At 43.7% G+C, this 16877-nt stretch overlaps 1 protein-coding gene across 2 annotated transcripts in view; it reads left to right on the top strand.

The window, feature by feature from the left end:
• The window catches only part of TM9SF3 (transmembrane 9 superfamily member 3), a 92445-nt gene that overhangs the window by 26158 nt on the left and 49410 nt on the right, over nucleotides 1-16877 (top strand). For both annotated transcript variants that reach the window (XM_073585856.1, XM_073585857.1), the window contains exons 3-5: nucleotides 720-842; nucleotides 1651-1811; nucleotides 16214-16291. In XM_073585856.1, coding sequence (XP_073441957.1) covers nucleotides 720-842; nucleotides 1651-1811; nucleotides 16214-16291 — 362 coding nt within the window. The remainder of the gene's footprint in view (nucleotides 1-719; nucleotides 843-1650; nucleotides 1812-16213; nucleotides 16292-16877) is intronic.

Genomic DNA, 16877 nt, shown 5'->3' with positions numbered 1-16877 from the left:
AAGGTGAGAATAACAATATTTTTTATTTTTTACAGCTGATTGCTGGTCTCCCTCCTGTCACACGCAGCGATGCGTGCTGGCCACCGGGAGACCAGCCACGAAAAATATGTCTAGAGGTTTCTTGCAGCGATACCGGCAGGGGGGCCGATCGCTGTCACACACAGCGATCTTGCTGGTGAGATCGCTGTTACGTCACAAAACTTAGCGAGATTGCTATGTGTGACTCCCGCTTTATGAGAGTGCAATATGCATATTTAATAATTATTTATCGTGTGTTGATTTTTTTCTCTAGTTTCTTTGCATTTTGATGATGGCAGGGTGTCTTAATAGGGTTCATCAGGGTTGGCTGATGGTGAGTGGGGGCGCCAGTTTAGTTTTACCTAGGGTGGTAACCTCCACGGCAAGGTAGAGAAGTGAATTTTGAAGCGTGAGCATGGAGACAGTCATCTCTATACCTTTACTATATTGGAATCCCTAGTGTGACATGGCACATATTTTTAACTGGGAGTGTAACATGTATAATATTAAAAAAAAAAAAAAAAAAAGTATTAAAGTGTTTTTTAGGGTTTTTTTCTTTTTGGTTCTAACCTCAGCACATACTCATTGCTCTTCTGTCTCTTGTGTGTTAGTTCTGCAATGTAAAGACTTTTTTATGTAACTTTATAATAAATATGCTGTTTAATTAACGTTATGTTTTTGTTTTATTTCCTTTTACAAAGAGGATGTCATGCAGGCGACCTATTGTGATATTGAACTGGACAAAGCAAAGAGGGATGCATTTGTTTATGCAATAAAGAACCATTACTGGTATCAGATGTATATAGATGATTTACCAATTTGGGGTAAGTTATTTAATGTATTTTTTTCCTCCCTACCAAGCCATTATATTTAAAGGGAGCCAGTCATGTAAAAAAAAAACAAACACACACTATGATCCTTCAGATATGAGGTTATTCTGCACTATTATAGCGTTCCAAAACTGTGCAGCCGCCGCTCTTTTATCCCGACTACTGGTAAGAAATGAACTTTATTCCTCCCGGCAGCCTCTGTCTTTGTCGCTGCTCAGTACAAAGTGCCCATGAGTATATATCTGCAGGTTAGTAGCATTTTTTAAGTGACAGAATCCCTTTTTTAAGTATGTAAGTTCTCCATTCATTGTTACTTTTACACAGGGCTGAACAAGTCACGAATTATGTGCTGAAACTTGTATCGTCGTGACTTTATGAAATTCTGAGATTACAGCTGTATTTTACACTGGTGTTTGTTTTATACAAATTACATCAAATGCGGCTCAATAAAAGGCTGTGGCTGCGTCATTCCTGGTCTCTATGGGATATTAATGTCACCGCACCCTCCTCCTCTCAATCATGTTGACTATCGCAGCCATTGGCAGAGGACAGCAGTCTATGATACAGCAGTCTTGGCTGCTCCGTTTATCCGGTCTGATGTCACATTCCTGCATTACTGAAGCTGACGAGAATCTCGGCCAGTGACACTGAGGTTCAGATATGATTTAGCAGTGCTGCAACTCCCGTAAAAACTAGCTGCAGCAGACAATGCTGCGTTATATGAGAAAAAACACAATCTTTATACACTCCATAACTGCAAGAAAGCTTCTGGTATAATCTTATTTATTTTTTTTCAATGCAGGAATTGTAGGAGAAGCTGATGAGAATGGAGAAGATTACTTCCTTTGGACGTATAAAAAGCTTGAAATTGGTTATAATGGAAATCGAATTGTGGATGTTAATCTGACAAGTGAAGGAAAAGTCAAGCTCGTTCCAAACACCAAAGTTCCAATGTCCTACTCGGTGCGTAGGAGAAGCCATAGATGTCTTCTCATTCTTAACATCAAAAGTTTAGACATCTTATTTCACATGCGTTATGTGAGACCTTAATAGAGGCCTGACACTTATACAGTGTATATTGCATTAATGTCTAATAGACTGATAAGGCACAGATCACATCGCTATATATCCAATGTGCGGGCTTCTGACTAATAGATGTGAGAGATCTGAAGGTGGCCATACACACTCGATAGCTGTCAGACGATGGCAGTTTTGTCACCTCCATACACGTTCTTTTCACTAATGTCTGGTGCCAGGAAAAAGTCTGAACACCTCCATTCGATAATTCTCATCCCACCTAAATTGTTGGGTTCATGGGCTCAGTTGCCATTCAGTCTGTGTATGGCCACCCACATGGGAAAGTGCACCCTGAACCTCTTTAAATATTATTCAAAATAAGTCAAAGGACTGTAGTGTGAAAGCTACAGTGTTTCTCTAAGCACAGCATCTTGTGGGGGATTTTGCTATATTTGCATACAGGGCGATGGCAGACTCCCTCTTAAACGGGTTGTCCAGACTTAGAACAATTGTCTGCAGTCCCTCTATGTAAATGAATGTACACTGCTGAATTAAGACACTCACAATTCCTGCTGTATGCATTGCATGCTCTCATGATTCAGCAGTTAATGTGACTGCAGGCATTTGTCCCAAGCCCAAACAACCCTTTTAACTCCTTTACGACTTATGACGTACATTTACATCATATGTCTTGTCCCTATTTTTGATACGGGTTCGCATGCTGAGCCCCGCTTCTATTGTGACATGTGATGGCTGATTTTATCAGCCATCATGTGCCTTTAACAGCTGTGGGTGGAGCATAGCTCCATTGGCGGCTGATAACCTGTTATATCCCACTGTCAATCTGTCAGCAGCATTTAATATGTGCTGACAAAGTGTGTCATTCCACGCGTCTGTGATTTGTTCTCAGGGCATCGTTGGTTTGCCATGACAGCCGGAGGTCTGCTAAAGACCTACAGTTAGGTCCATATATATTTGGACAGAGACAACATTTTTCTAATTTTGGTTCTAGACATTACCACAATGATTTTTAAACAAAACAATTCAGATGCAGTTGAAGTTCAGACTTTCAGCTTTCATTTGAGGGTATCCACATTAAAATTGGATGAAGGGTTTAGGAGTTTCAGCTCCTTAACATGTGCCACCCTGTTTTTAAAGGGAACAAAATTAATTGGACAGATTAAATAATTGTAAATAAAATGTTCATTTCTAGTACTTGGTTGAAAACCCTTTGTTGGCAATGACTGCCTGAAGTCTTGAACTCATGGACATCACCAGACGCTGTGTTTCCTCCTTTTTGATGCTCTGCCAGGCCTTCACTGCGGTGGTTTTCAGTTGCTGTTTGTTTGTGGGCCTTTCTGTCTGAAGTTTAGTCTTTTAGTGAAATGCATGCTCAATTGGGTTGAGATCAGGTGACTGACTTGGCCATTCAAGAATATTCCACTTCTTTGCTTCATTAAACTCCTGGGTTGCTTTGGCTTTGTTTTGGGTCATTGGTCGTCGTTTCATACTACAGATGGACTGTAGTTTGGCTGGATCTGAGCACACAGTATGGCTCTGAATACCTCAGAATTCATTCGGCTGCTTCTGTCCTGTGTCACATCATCAATAAACACTAGTGATCCAGTGCCACTGGCAGCCATGCATGCCCAAGCCATCACGCTGCCTCCGCCGTGTTTTACAGATGATGTGGTATGCTTTGGATCATGAGCTGTACCATGCCTTCGCCATACTTTTCTCTTTCCATCATTCTGGTAGAGGTTGATCTTGGTTTCATCTGTCCAAAGAATGTTCTTTCAGAACTGTGCTGGCTTTTTTTAGCAAAGTCCAGTCTAGCCTTTTGATTCTTGATGCTTATGAGTGGCTTGTACCGTGCAGTGAACCCTCTGTATTTACTTTCATGCAGTCTTCTCTTTATGGTAGATTTGGATATTTATACGCCTACCTCCTGGAGAGTGTTGTTCACTTGGTTGGCTGTTGTGAAGGGGTTTCTCTTCACCATGGAGACTACTCTGCGATCATCCACCACTGTTGTCTTCCGTGGGCGCCCAGGTCTTTTTGCATTGATGAGTTCACCAGTGCTTGCTTTCTTTCTCAGGATGTACCAAACTGTATATTTTGCCACTCCTAATGTTGTAGCAATTTCTCGGATGGGTTTTTTCTGTTTTTGCAGCTTATGGATGGCTTGTTTCACCTGCATGGAGAGCTCCTTTGACCGCATATTTCCTTCACAGCAAAACCTTCCAAATGCAAGCACCACACCTCAGATCAACTCCAGGCCTTTTATCTGCTTAATTGAGAATGACATAATGAAGGGATTGCCCACACCTGTCCATGAAATAGCCTTGGAGTCAGTTGTCCAATTACTTTTGGTCCCTTTAAAAACAGGGTGGCACATGTTAAGGAGCTGAAACTCCTAAACCCTTCATCCAATTTTAATGTGAATACCCTCAAATGAAAGCTGAAAGTCTAAACTTCAACTGCATCTGAATTGTTTTGTTTAAAATTCATTGTGGTAATGTCTAGAACCAAAATTAGAAAAATGTTGTGTCTGTCCAAATATATATGGACCTAACTGTACATGCTTGTCATGACCAGGGCTGTGGAGTCGGTGCTCATTTTGGTGGAGTTGGAGTCGGTATAAAATGGACCGACTCCGACTCCAAAAATATATAATAAATTGGGTACAGTAATTCAATGCAGGATGTGCTGAATATTTTTTCATAGGAGTTTGGGAAAGTTATGAAATGTCCTATAAATGGCTGTTATATTCCTGATCTAAGGCTACATTCACACACAGCGTTTTTCCTGTGTTTTTTGAGGATACGTTTTTCAGCTGCAAAAGCTGATCATCTTTTTAAAAAACTGCATCACCTGAAAGGTTTTTGAGCTCATAGATAATGTTTTCAATAGCAAAAGCAGATTAGAAATCTGCTCTATCTATCCATTTATCCATATCTGTCTATTCATATCGTATCTGTACCAAAAAGAATGAAAATCGGGTAGTACACCAATATATATTCTGTTCTATCTAAATATCTTGATTATTGGATCATAAAAATGATTAAATGTCTGAGGTTCACATTGTACTACAATAAATTTTTCACTTAAATATAAGCAATATGTGTGGGAGTCGGAGTCGTGGAGTCGGAGTCGGTGTAAGGGAAATTGAGGAGTCGGAGTCGCAGGTTTGGCTTACCGACTCCACAGCCCTGGTCATGATGATTTTCCTCTGAGATCACAATTTTAGGTGTACATTGCACAAGCGATTAGACTATCGCAGCTTCAAGTCCCCATAAATACAGTAAAAAGCTAGGACAAATTAAAAGAGCAAGAAGTTAATAAAAAAAACAAGTTCACTTCTCTCCCATTCCCCTTTTGTCTTGTTTAAAAATACAATTAAGAAGAATTGAAAAAAATACACATTTGGTATTGCTGCATTATCTATCAAAACATAAAATAATTGATCCGATCGGTAAATAGCATAATGAGAAAAAAAATCAAAACTCCAGAACTAAGTTTTATTTTGTCTGACGCATCATTGCAACAAGTTGTGACCAAAACTATGTAACTACCTCAAAATGGCATCAGCAAAAGCGTCAGCTAAGAGTGCAAAAAATAAGCCCTTAGTAATGTGTGACCCTACAATCCTGCTGCCTTAGAAGTGGACAGGACAGAGTAGGGTCAGACATTACTGCTTCCATAGAAATGGATACAGTGGTGTCACACATTACACTTCTACCCCCTTAGAAATGTGTGACCCCGCTCTGTCTACCGCTATGTGAGCAGTGGTATAAGGTAATGGTCATTAGATACACTGGAGGCATGTACTACCATGATGGGCTTTAGATACACGGCTCAGGGTTTGAGGCGTACATTGAAATCATGGAGCCCTATAGCGGAAGTTCTATTCTTATCCCTCTCCCCAAAAAAATAAGTAGTATTCAGAGGGGTCATGGACAGTGTCGGACTGGGGTGCCAAGGGCCCACCAGTAACATTGACTGTGTTCCAATTTTTCACCATCATACAAATATTACACGACCCTGGTTCACAAATTTACCTATATCTCTATATAGAATCAGAATCGTAGAGTTGGAAAGGACCTCCTGGGCCATCTGGTCCAACCCTCTGCTCAAAGCAGGATTCGCTAAATCATCCCAGTCAGATGTCTGTCCGGCCTCTGTTTGAAGACTTCCATTGAAGGAGAACTCACCACTTCTCGTGGCAGCTTGTTCCACTCATTGATTACTCTGTCAAAAAATTTTTTCTAATATCTCCTCCCATTCAGTTTCATCCCATTGCTTCTAGTCTTTCCTTGTGCAAATGAGAATAAAGGTGATCCTTCTACAATGTGACAGCCCTTTAGATATTTGTAGACAGCTATTAAGTCTCCTCTCAGTCTTCTCTTTTGCAAACTAAACAATCCCAAATCCTGCAACCTTTCCCCATAAGACAGGGTTTGAAGACGGGTCACCATTCCGGTTGCTCTTTTCTGAACTTGCTCCAGTTTGTTGATGTCTTTTTTAAAATGCGGTGCCCAAAACTGGACACAATATTCCAGATGAGGTCTGACCAAAGAGGAGTAGAGGGAAATAATGACTTCACGTGATCTAGACTGTATGCTTCTGTTAATACATCCTAGAATTGCATTTGCCTTTTTTGCTGCTGCATCACACTGTTGACTCATATTCAGTCTGTGATCTATTAGTATACCCAAGTCTTTTTCACATGTGCTGTCGCTTAGCCCTATTCCTCCCATTCTGTATATGCTTTTTTCATTTTTATTGCCCAGATGTAGTACTTTGCATTTTTCCCTGTTAAAAACCATTCTGTTAGTTGCTGCCCACTTCTCCAGTTTATTTATATCTTTTTGAATCCTCTCTCTCTTCTCTAGTATTAGCTATCCCTCCTAGCTTTGTGTCATCAGAAAATTTAATCAGTTTACCCTCAATTCCTTCATCTAAATCGTTGATAAAGATGTTGAACAATACAGGACCCAGGACAGAGCCCTGTGGTACCCCACTTGAGACATTCTTCCAACTGGATGTGCAGCCATTTACGACCACTCTTTGGGTCCGATCACTAAGCCAGTTATGAATCCACCTAACAGTTGCCTTGTCCATTCCATACTTAGTCATTTTTTCAATAAGGATTGTATGAGATACTTTGTCAAATGCTTTGCTGAAGTCAAGATATACTATATCTACAGCATTTCCTTGATCCACCCAATCAGTGATTCTGTCATAGAAGGAAATTAAGTTAGTCTGACATGACTTATTAGTTACAAACCCATGCTGACTCTGTTTAATCACTTCATTCTTATCCAGGTACTGACATACATGTTGTTTAATAATTTGTTCAAAGATCTTTCCTGGTATAGAAGTCAGACTCACCGGCCTATAGTTGCCTGGGTCCACCTTCTTCCCCTTTTTGAAGATAGGAACAACATTTGCTCTTCTCCAGTCTTTTGGGACTTCTCCTGTTCTCCAAGAATTTTCAAAGATTATGGAGAGGGGTTCAAAAATTTCTTCTATCTCCTTCAGTACTCTGGGGTGTAATTCAACTGGACCTGGAGACTTGAATTCATTTAGGTTAGCTAAGTGTTTCCTCACTATCTTTCTGTTTATAGATATCTTGGATTCTTCTATTCCCTTAATAGGACAGTGAAGAACAGTTGATGTTACATTTCCTTTCTGAGAGAAAACAGATGCAAAATAGGAATTTAAAAGTTCGGCCTTCTCAACATCCTGTCTTACCATTTAATAATAAACTGGGTGGTTTGGTTAATGAATGATGAGAAGCTGCTTTTTTCTGTGCAGAGTTAATCAAGTGAATTATGCCAAGTACTGTACAGTTGTGGCCAAAAGTATTGACACCCCTGCAATTCTGTCAGATAATACTCCGTTTCTTCCTGAAAATGATTGCAAACACAAATTCTTTGGTATTATCTTCATTTAATTTGTCTTAAATGAAAAAACACAAAAGAGAATGAAGCAAAAAGCAAAACATTGATCATTTCACACAAAACTCCAAAAATGGGCCAGACAAAAGTATTGGCACCTTCAGCCTAATACTTGGTTGCACAACCTTTAGCCAAAATAACTGCGACCAACTGCTTCTGGTAACCATCAATGAGTTTCTTACAATGCTCTGCTGGAATTTTAGACCATTCTTCTTTGGCAACCTGCTCCAGGTCCCTGATATTTGAAGGGTGCCTTCTCCAAATTGCCATTTTTAGATCTCTCAACAGGTGTTCTTTGGGATTCAGGTCTGGACTCATTGGTGGCCACCTTAGAAGTCTCCAGTGCTTTCTCTCAAACCATTTTCTAGTGCTTTTTGAAGTGTTTTGGGTCATTGTCCTGCTGGAAGACCCATGACCTCTGTGGGAGACCCAGCTTTCTCACACTGGGCCCTACATTATGCTGCAAAATTTGTTGGTAGTCTTCTGACTTCATAATGCCATGCACACGGTCAAGCAGTCCAGTGCCAGAGACAGCAAAGCAACCCCAAAACATCAGGGAACCTCCGCCATGTTTGACTGTAGGGACCGTGTTCTTTTCTTTGAAAGCCTCTTTTTTTTTTTTTTTTCTCCTGTAAACTCTCTTGATGCCTTTGCCCAAAAAGCTCTACTTTTGTCTCATCTGGCCAGAGAACATTCTTCCAAAACGTTTCAGGCTTTTTCAGGTAAGTTTTGGCAAACTCCAGCCTGGCTTTTTTATGTCTCGGGGTAAGAAGTGTGGTCTTCCTGGGTCTCCTACCATACAGTCCCTTTTCATTCAGACGCCGACGGATAGTACGAGTTGACACTGTTGTTCCCTCGGACTGCAGGGCAGCTTGAACTTGTTTGGATGTTAGTCGAGGTTCTTTATCCAACATCCGCACAATCTTGCATTGAAATCTCTTGTCAATTTTTCTTTTCCGTCCACATCTAGGGAGGTAAGCCACAGTGCCATGGGCTTTAAACTTCTTGATGTCACTGCGCACAGTAGACACAGGAACATTCAGGTCTTTGGAGCCTTGAGATTGCTCATGCTTCCTCACAATTTGGTTTCTCAAGTCCTCAGACAGTTCTTTGGTCTTCTTTCTTTTCTCCATGCTCAATGTGGTACACACAAGGACACAGGACAGAGGTTGAGTCAACTTTAATCCATGTCAACTGGCTGCAAGTGTGATTTAGTTATTGCCAACACCTGTTAGGTGCCACAGGTAAGTTACAGGTGCTGTTAATTACACAAATTAGAGAAGCATCACATGATTTTTCGAACAGTGCCAATACTTTTGTCCACCCTCTTTTTTTATGTTTGGTGTGGAATTATATCCAATTTGACTTTAGGACAATTCTTTTTGTGTTTTTTCATTTAAGACAAATTAAATGAAGATAATAATACCAAAGAATTTGTGTTTGCAATCATTTTCAGGAAGAAACTGAGTATTATCTGACAAAATTGCAGGAGTGTCAATACTTTTGGCCACAACTGTACATAGAGTGGTGTTTGGGGGCCCAGGTCTGCACAGTGGCCCACCGGGGGATTCCCCTGTTACCCTGTGGGCCAGTCTGAGCCTGGTCATGGAATTGCTTATCTCATAACTTTGCAGCTCTTATAATGTAATTTTCCCTTCACCCATGACAGCACCACATGAGAGAGAGGGATCCGCCCCGCCAGGACAGGAACCTACTGAAATATAAGGGGCGGCACCTCTCCCCCGCTTCAGTTGGGTTCCTGTCCTGGAGCGGGATCCCAGGCTGACAGCGGCGGTGCCTGCCATGGATGAAGACATGGACCCAGGGCCGTCCCGGCGCGGGAAGAGCAGGTCAGCTTACCTGCAGCGCTGGCCGTCGGCGCCTGGAAGCGCAGTCCCCGGGGTTCCTCCAGCAGGCCCCGGGTTCGTGCGGGTGCGGTGAGGCGGCCTCCATTCGGGGCGCTCCTCCGTGCCTCCCTCCCCCTGCGCGCGCGCCCGCTCGCTCCTCCCTGGGACAGGGGAAGCCGGGCGCGACTTCCGGCGCCTGACGTCAGCGGCGCGGTGCAGCTTGGGTATGCGCCAGCTGACGTCACGGACGCGACGGACATGGCGCCTAGTGCGGCGCCGGCCACAAAAGAAGGAAAAAAAAAGAATGGCCGGCGGTCGCAGGGGGGAGGGTCAAAAGGATCGCTCACCGGGGCCTATTTAAAGGAGGCAAGGAGCAGAACGGCCGGGCTGTTACAATGGGGTCACAGCAGGAACGCTCACCGTCCCCACTGTCTCTACCCCCGTCGCAGACCTCGGCACGGAAGCACGGTAGCCGTTCGAGCGGTAAGAGCAGCAGCCGTCCGAGCCATAGATCAAATGATTCCTCGAGATCGAGAGAACACAGACCACATGCTCCAGCGCAGCCTTCCAGCCCGGTACCCGATTTTGTGGGTGGTGAGTGGATCTTCGTGAATGTTAGACCATTATTAATAGGGTCCTTTTTGTGTGTTATTTGCTTCCTTAGGTGAAAGGCAAAAAAGCAGGGAGCAAAAGAAATAATAGGGAGTGTGCGATATGCCAGAACCCCCTAGCGAAAGATTGGCAAAAAAACCTTTGCGCTAGCTGTATACAGCAAACAGTGGCGGAGGAAGTGCCGAGCCTAGCAACTCACCTCATATCTGTCATAAAATCAGAGGTGGAAGGTTCACTTAAATTATTATTAAAGAAAAAGAAAAAAAGTAGAAGAAACTCCCCAAGTTCTTCATCAGACTCCTCCTCGTCCGAATATCAGGCTGAGCGCATGTCCTCTTCCTCCTCGGATAGTGACACAGGGGGCAGACCGTGTTTTCCGGTTGAGGATACTGATAGTCTCCTTAAAGCCATTAGGTCAACTATGGGCCTTCAGGAGGAAAAAGCGACCAAATCCCTTGAAGATGTAATGTTTGGTGGGTTACAGGAAAGGAAGAAACGCACCTTTCCAGTTAATGAAAAAGTCCAGGCGCTCATCGAAATGGAGTGGAAGAAGCCTGAAAAATCTCAGGTAGCCTTCCTTCCTCCTCAAAAAGGAGATATCCCTTTGACCCTAAGGATACGGAAATATGGGACAAGGTCCCAAAAATCGATGCGGCAGTATTCAGGTCATCCAAAAGGTCGGCCCTGCCCCTAGAGGACTCAGGAGTACTAAGAGATCCACTAGATAAGAAAGCAGACTCTTACCTAAGGCATGCTTGGGAAGCAACAGCGGGGGGACTAAAACCTGCGATAGCCGGTACCTGTACAGCCCGGTCTTTAATGATCTGGCTACAGCAGCTAGAAGAAAAAATTGCTTCCAAGATGTCTAGGGAGAAAATTTTAGGAGACATGTATCTGCTACACGGAGCAGCCGCCTTTTTAGCCGACACCTCGGCCGATTCCATGAGGTTGACGGCGAGAGCAGCGGGACTATCAAATGCTGCAAGGCGTGCGTTATGGCTTAAAGGGTGTCCGGGAGATCTACAATCAAAAGCCAAATTATGCTCCCTTCCATGTGATGGACAATTTCTCTTTGGAAAAAATCTGGACGAAATCCTAGAAAAAGCGGGTGATAAGAAGAAGGGCTTCCCCAGGTTTCAGGGAGATCAAAGAAGACTGCCCTTTCGGAGGGGGAAATTCAATAGAGGCCGGCCTCCGTGAGATCGGAAAAGATGGGAAGACAAGAGGAAGAAAGAGTCTGGATTCATGTTCGGGGGAGCCGCTTCATCCGCAAAAAAGTCCCCTCAATGACGCCGGCATCCCCCGTAGGGGGGAGACTGATGCTGTTTGGTCAGGCCTGGGAAAATATATCTTCTAATACTTGGATTTTAAACATCATAAAGGAAGGTTTAAAATTCCCCTTTTTTCAACAGCCAAGAGCATCATTTGTGGTGACCCCCGTCAGGAGAGGGGTAGAAGAACAGTTGGCCTTAGAGGCAGAGATCCTAAGCCTGCTGGACAAACATGTCCTGATCGAGGTCCCAAGAGGACAGGAAAGAAGGGGTTTCTACTCGCCCCTCTTTCTAATAAAAAAACCGGATCATTCGTTCAGGACGATTATAAACCTGAGAGGCCTCAACCGATACAGAACCAAACCTTCAAAATGGAGTCAGTGACTTCAGCTATAAGGCTGTTACACCACAACTGCTTCATGGCGGTAGTCGATCTAAAGGATGCTTACTACCACATCCCGATCCATTCAGAATACCAAAAATACTTAAGGGTAGCGCTCTACATTCGGGGCAACCTCAAACATTTTCAGTTCAGAGCCCTTCCATTCGGCATATCCATAGCACCGAGGGTGTTTACAAAAGTAGTTGCAGAGATGACAGCATTCCTCCGCATCCACAACACAATTATAATACCCTACCTAGACGATTTTCTAATTGTGGGCAACTCAGAACGTCACTGCACAGAGCAAGCAGAAAGGGTGGTAGATACCCTACGGAATCTCGGCTGGATGGTGAATGTCAAGAAGTCAAGGCTACAACCCTTACAAAGGCAAATGTTCTTAGGTTTCATCTTGGACTCAAATCAACAAATTTGTCTCTTACCAGACGCCAAGGTGCAAAAGGTAAGGGATATGATCTTGGCAACAATAGATCAACCTCACACGACCCTGAGAGGGGCAATGTCCTTGTTGAGCACTCTGACGGCCTGTATCCCAGCAGTCAGATGGGCACAATTTCATACCCGTCAACTACAAGCAGAGGTCCTATCAGCACAGAAGTCGCTAAAAGGCTGTTTAGAAGGAAGGCTGGAACTTTCCGTAAAAACCAAAGGCTCTCTCAGATGGTGGCTAGACAGAGCAAACCTACTAACAGGGACATCGTGGCAGAAGCCAGTGTCCGACGTGATAATGACAGACGCAAGCTCCTCGGGGTGGGGAGCGCACCTAAGGGGACAGGTAGCCCAGGGACCCTGGGGACACCTAGAGCAAAACGCATCCTCCAACCTAAGAGAGCTACGGGCAGTAAACAGAGCCCTAAGGATATTCATGCCCACTCTAGAAGGCCGCAATGTCCGGATTATGTCGGACAACAGCACAACAGTAGCCTACATCAACCACCAGGGAGGGACAAGGTCACGCTCCCTAATGCTCGAAACCAACGAGATCTTTCACAGGGCAGAGAGACACCTACACTCCCTATCAGCCCTACACATCAGAGGGGTAGAAAACACACAAGCCGATTTCCTAAGCCGCAACACACTAAAACAGGGGGAATGGACCCTGAATCGGGTAGTGTTCCAAAAGATAGTACATCTTTGGGGAGAGCCAATAATAGACCTCTTTGCCAACAGAAGCAACAGGCAGGTAAAAAGATTCTGTTCACTGAACCCAAAGGAAGAGCCATGGGCAGTGAACGCTTTGCAAATTCCGTGGGATTTCAAGCTAAGTTATGCCTTTCCTCCGGTAGCTCTAATCCCAGTAGTAGTGAAAAAGATAAGGGAAGATCAGGCCAGAGTGATCTTAATAGCCCCGTTCTGGCCAAAAAGGCCATGGTTCTCACTACTACAGATAATGTCCCTCTCAGATCCGTGGGTACTGCCAGAGATTCCAGACCTGCTAGCTCAGGGTCCGGTATTCCACACGCAAGTCAAGGGGTTCCATCTGACGGCGTGGAATTTGAAAGGTCACTTTTAAGTAATAGAGGATTCTCCCCTGGGTTGGTGGCTACACTGATGAAAAGTAGGAAGCCAGTAACAACTAATATATACGGTAGAATATGGAATAAGTTTCTGGGGAAACCATTAGACCAAGAACCCCCGATCAAGACTATCTTAGAGTTCTTACAGGCAGGTCTACAGCTAGGCCTAGCGGTAAATACACTCAAAGTACAAGTTTCAGCGCTAGGCGCTCTATATAATTGTAACATAGCGGCAAACAGATGGATAGCTAGGTTTATTAAATCCTGCCACAGGTCTAGACCAGTCCCATCGCAAAAAATGGCTCCCTGGGATTTAAACCTTGTGTTAGAAGCTCTCACAAAGGAACCATTTGAACCAGTACAACAACTATCAGTGAAATATCTTACCCTAAAAACCATTATTCTAGTGGCCCTTACATCGGCACGTAGGGTAAGTGACCTGCAGGCCCTATCAGTTAGTCCACCGTATACCCAGGTATACCAGGACAGAATTGTCCTAAAAACAGACCCTGCTTATTTACCGAAAGTGGTGTCGGATTTTCACCGTAGCCAGGAAATCGTCCTCCCCTCCTTCTGTGAAAATCCGAAAAACCCAGGAGATGAGAAATTCCATAATCTAGATGTGAAAAGAGCCCTCTTAGAGTATATATCAGTAACCAGCCAGTGGAGGAGGTCCCAGTCCCTATTTGTAGCCTTCCAGGGTGCCAGGAAAGGTTATGGAGTATCGAAAGGGACTATTGCCAGATGGATTAGGGAGGCCATTAGTGTAGCCTACTCAGCTAGTGGTGTTCCGATTCCTGATGGCATCAAGGCTCATTCCACCAGAGCCGTGGCGACCTCCTGGGCTGAAAAGGCAGAGGTATCAATTGAGCAAATTTGTAAGGTCGCTACCTGGGCCTCAACCTTTTTTAAGCACTATAGATTAAATCTATCCTCCTCGGCTGACTTGACCTTTGGTAGAAGGGTGCTGCAAGCCGTGGTCCCTCCCTAAGGTGTTTCGAAGTCTCCAAAAATCTCTCATGTGGTGCTGTCATGGGTGAAGGGAAAACCACCATGGTTACTTACCGGTAGCCGGTTTTTCCGGAACCCATGACAGCACCCGTATATTCCCCCCCCTTTTTTCACCGTATGGGTGTGCACAATAGTCGGGTGTATTTGTGTGATGTGGTGTTGGATAAACATGTAACTAACCGGGAAGTCCTCTCAATGCTCTGTAATCCAACTGAAGCGGGGGAGAGGTGCCGCCCCTTATATTTCAGTAGGTTCCTGTCCTGGCGGGGCGGATCCTTCTCTCTCATGTGGTGCTGTCATGGGTTCCGGAAAAACCGACTACCGGTAAGTAACCATGGTGGTTTTAGTCCTCTTGAGCCCCCTAGATTCCCCACATAGTATAATGGCCCCGCATAGTGCCCTTCCGTGTGTGTGTGCGCCACATAGTGCATCATACAGTATAATGGCCCCACATTGCCTTCCATGTAGTACACTGGTCCCACATAGTGTATCACACAGCACAATGATCCCACATACTGCACCATGATGGACATTACATACATGGCTCTGCTGTTAGTTTACAGTGACAGCGGAGCTGAGTCATTGTGCTCTGAACGCTGTGGAGAGACCGCAGCCTGTATTTTACTACTGGTGTCAGGTTGCACTCACCGCTCCCGCCACCGATATTCTCTTCATCCAGGACCTCCGCACCCTGCATCTCCTGTCAGCACTTCCAGCCGGAGATCTCTTGGCACTGCTCGGCTCGCACTGAGCGGTGACAGGTGGAAAGTGCGGGCCTGTAGCATACGCTGCAAGCTTCACAGAACTGACACCAATCTCCAACAGCTGTGACTTTGACAGCCCAGAGGGCATGCCCAGGTCACAGCGGGAGTAAGCCACAATGCAGGGGATGCGGTCGGACAGAGTACAGAGGCTGATATATCTGAGGTGTTTAAGTGGCAGCTCCCAGTGGTTGAATAAAAAGAATTATAAGAAAAGAAAGTTAAAATAGTGAATTAAATTTTGTATTAAATATAATAAAAAAATTAGTATAAGAATCGCCGCACCTTCCTTTTAAGTGTATAATTTGCCATTTGTTTCAACTATTTCCAAGTTGTTTGAGGTTTTTTTTTTGTTTTTTTTTTATTCTTGTACTGCTAGACACATGTTCCTTTTTTAAAGGATGTTTTATTTTTTCTAAGATAGTTCTAGGCTGTAGGATAGCCACATTTTGTACATTTTCTAATACTAGGACAACCCCTTATGTACACTAAATATTCAGCCCTTATAAAATAATGCCAATACTCTCCTCCTGTGTCGGCTCCATTCCAACGGTTTTGGCAGTCGCGGTCCCGGAGCTGTGATGCCTGGTGCCCAATTAGCGCTGGTGTCTCTGTCCCTGCTTTCGGACGAAATGAACATGAAGAGGAAGCCATTACAGCAGCTCATCCCGGACTTCCTTTTCATGTTCAGTTTGTCCAAAGGTGGAAACGGTGATGGCAACGCTGAATGGACGCAGGCGTCACTTGTCACAACACCGCATCACAGCCACAGGAGAGCGAATGCAGACACCGCTGGAATGGAGTGGGCACGGGAGGTGAGTATATATTTTATCAGGGTCGAACATTTAGTTTAAGAAACCGTTGTCTTGGTAGTGGACACCCCCTTTAATTTGATGTGTCAGTATTAAGCGCAGTATAATCCTGTGTATGGAAATTCTCTGATATTCCATGTCTCTTGTATTGTAGGTTAAGTGGAAAAAGTCTGATGTGCGGTTTGAAGATCGATTTGACAAGTATCTTGATCCCTCGTTTTTCCAGCACAGAGTATGTATCTTACTATCTTACCGACGCACGTTGTCTGGGTTTCTTGCAGATATACTAAAGTAATTTATAAACTTTTCTACTGTGAAATATGGACACCTTTACCTGTTCAAATTTAAGATATGTTCACACGTTGCGTCTCAGCAGCTTTTTTTTTTTTAATGCAAATTGAAAAATGTTTTACAGTACCAGCAAAATCTGAGATTTCAGAAATCTCAGGCACACAGTTTTATTTTTCCTGACTGAATTGGGAAACCAACGCTTTTTTGAAAACTGCAACATCTCACTTTTTAGTCAGTTAGCAGCATTTTTTCACCATAGAAAGCACTAAGTGCAAAAAACGCAACCCTGCATTGTTGCTGCTTTTTTGGTGAATGATAGTAACAAAAGTACTGTAGACAAATCACACATAATCTGCAGCAAAACCTGTGAACATATGACCTGATAGTTTCAATCTAAACATTAGATATGACAAATGTTCCTTTCATCTTCAGTATAGAGTTTGAGGTATTGGCACTCTGGCATTAATCATTAAATGTAGGTGAAACCTTTTTTTTTTTTTTTTTTTTTACAATTGATTAAGATTTGA

Source organism: Dendrobates tinctorius, unplaced genomic scaffold, assembly GCF_039654945.1.
Source record: "Dendrobates tinctorius isolate UK_male_01 unplaced genomic scaffold, ASM3965494v1 ptg000089l, whole genome shotgun sequence".
Classification (NCBI taxonomy): Eukaryota; Metazoa; Chordata; class Amphibia; order Anura; family Dendrobatidae; genus Dendrobates; species Dendrobates tinctorius.
This window is presented reverse-complemented; position numbering and strand designations above follow the sequence as displayed.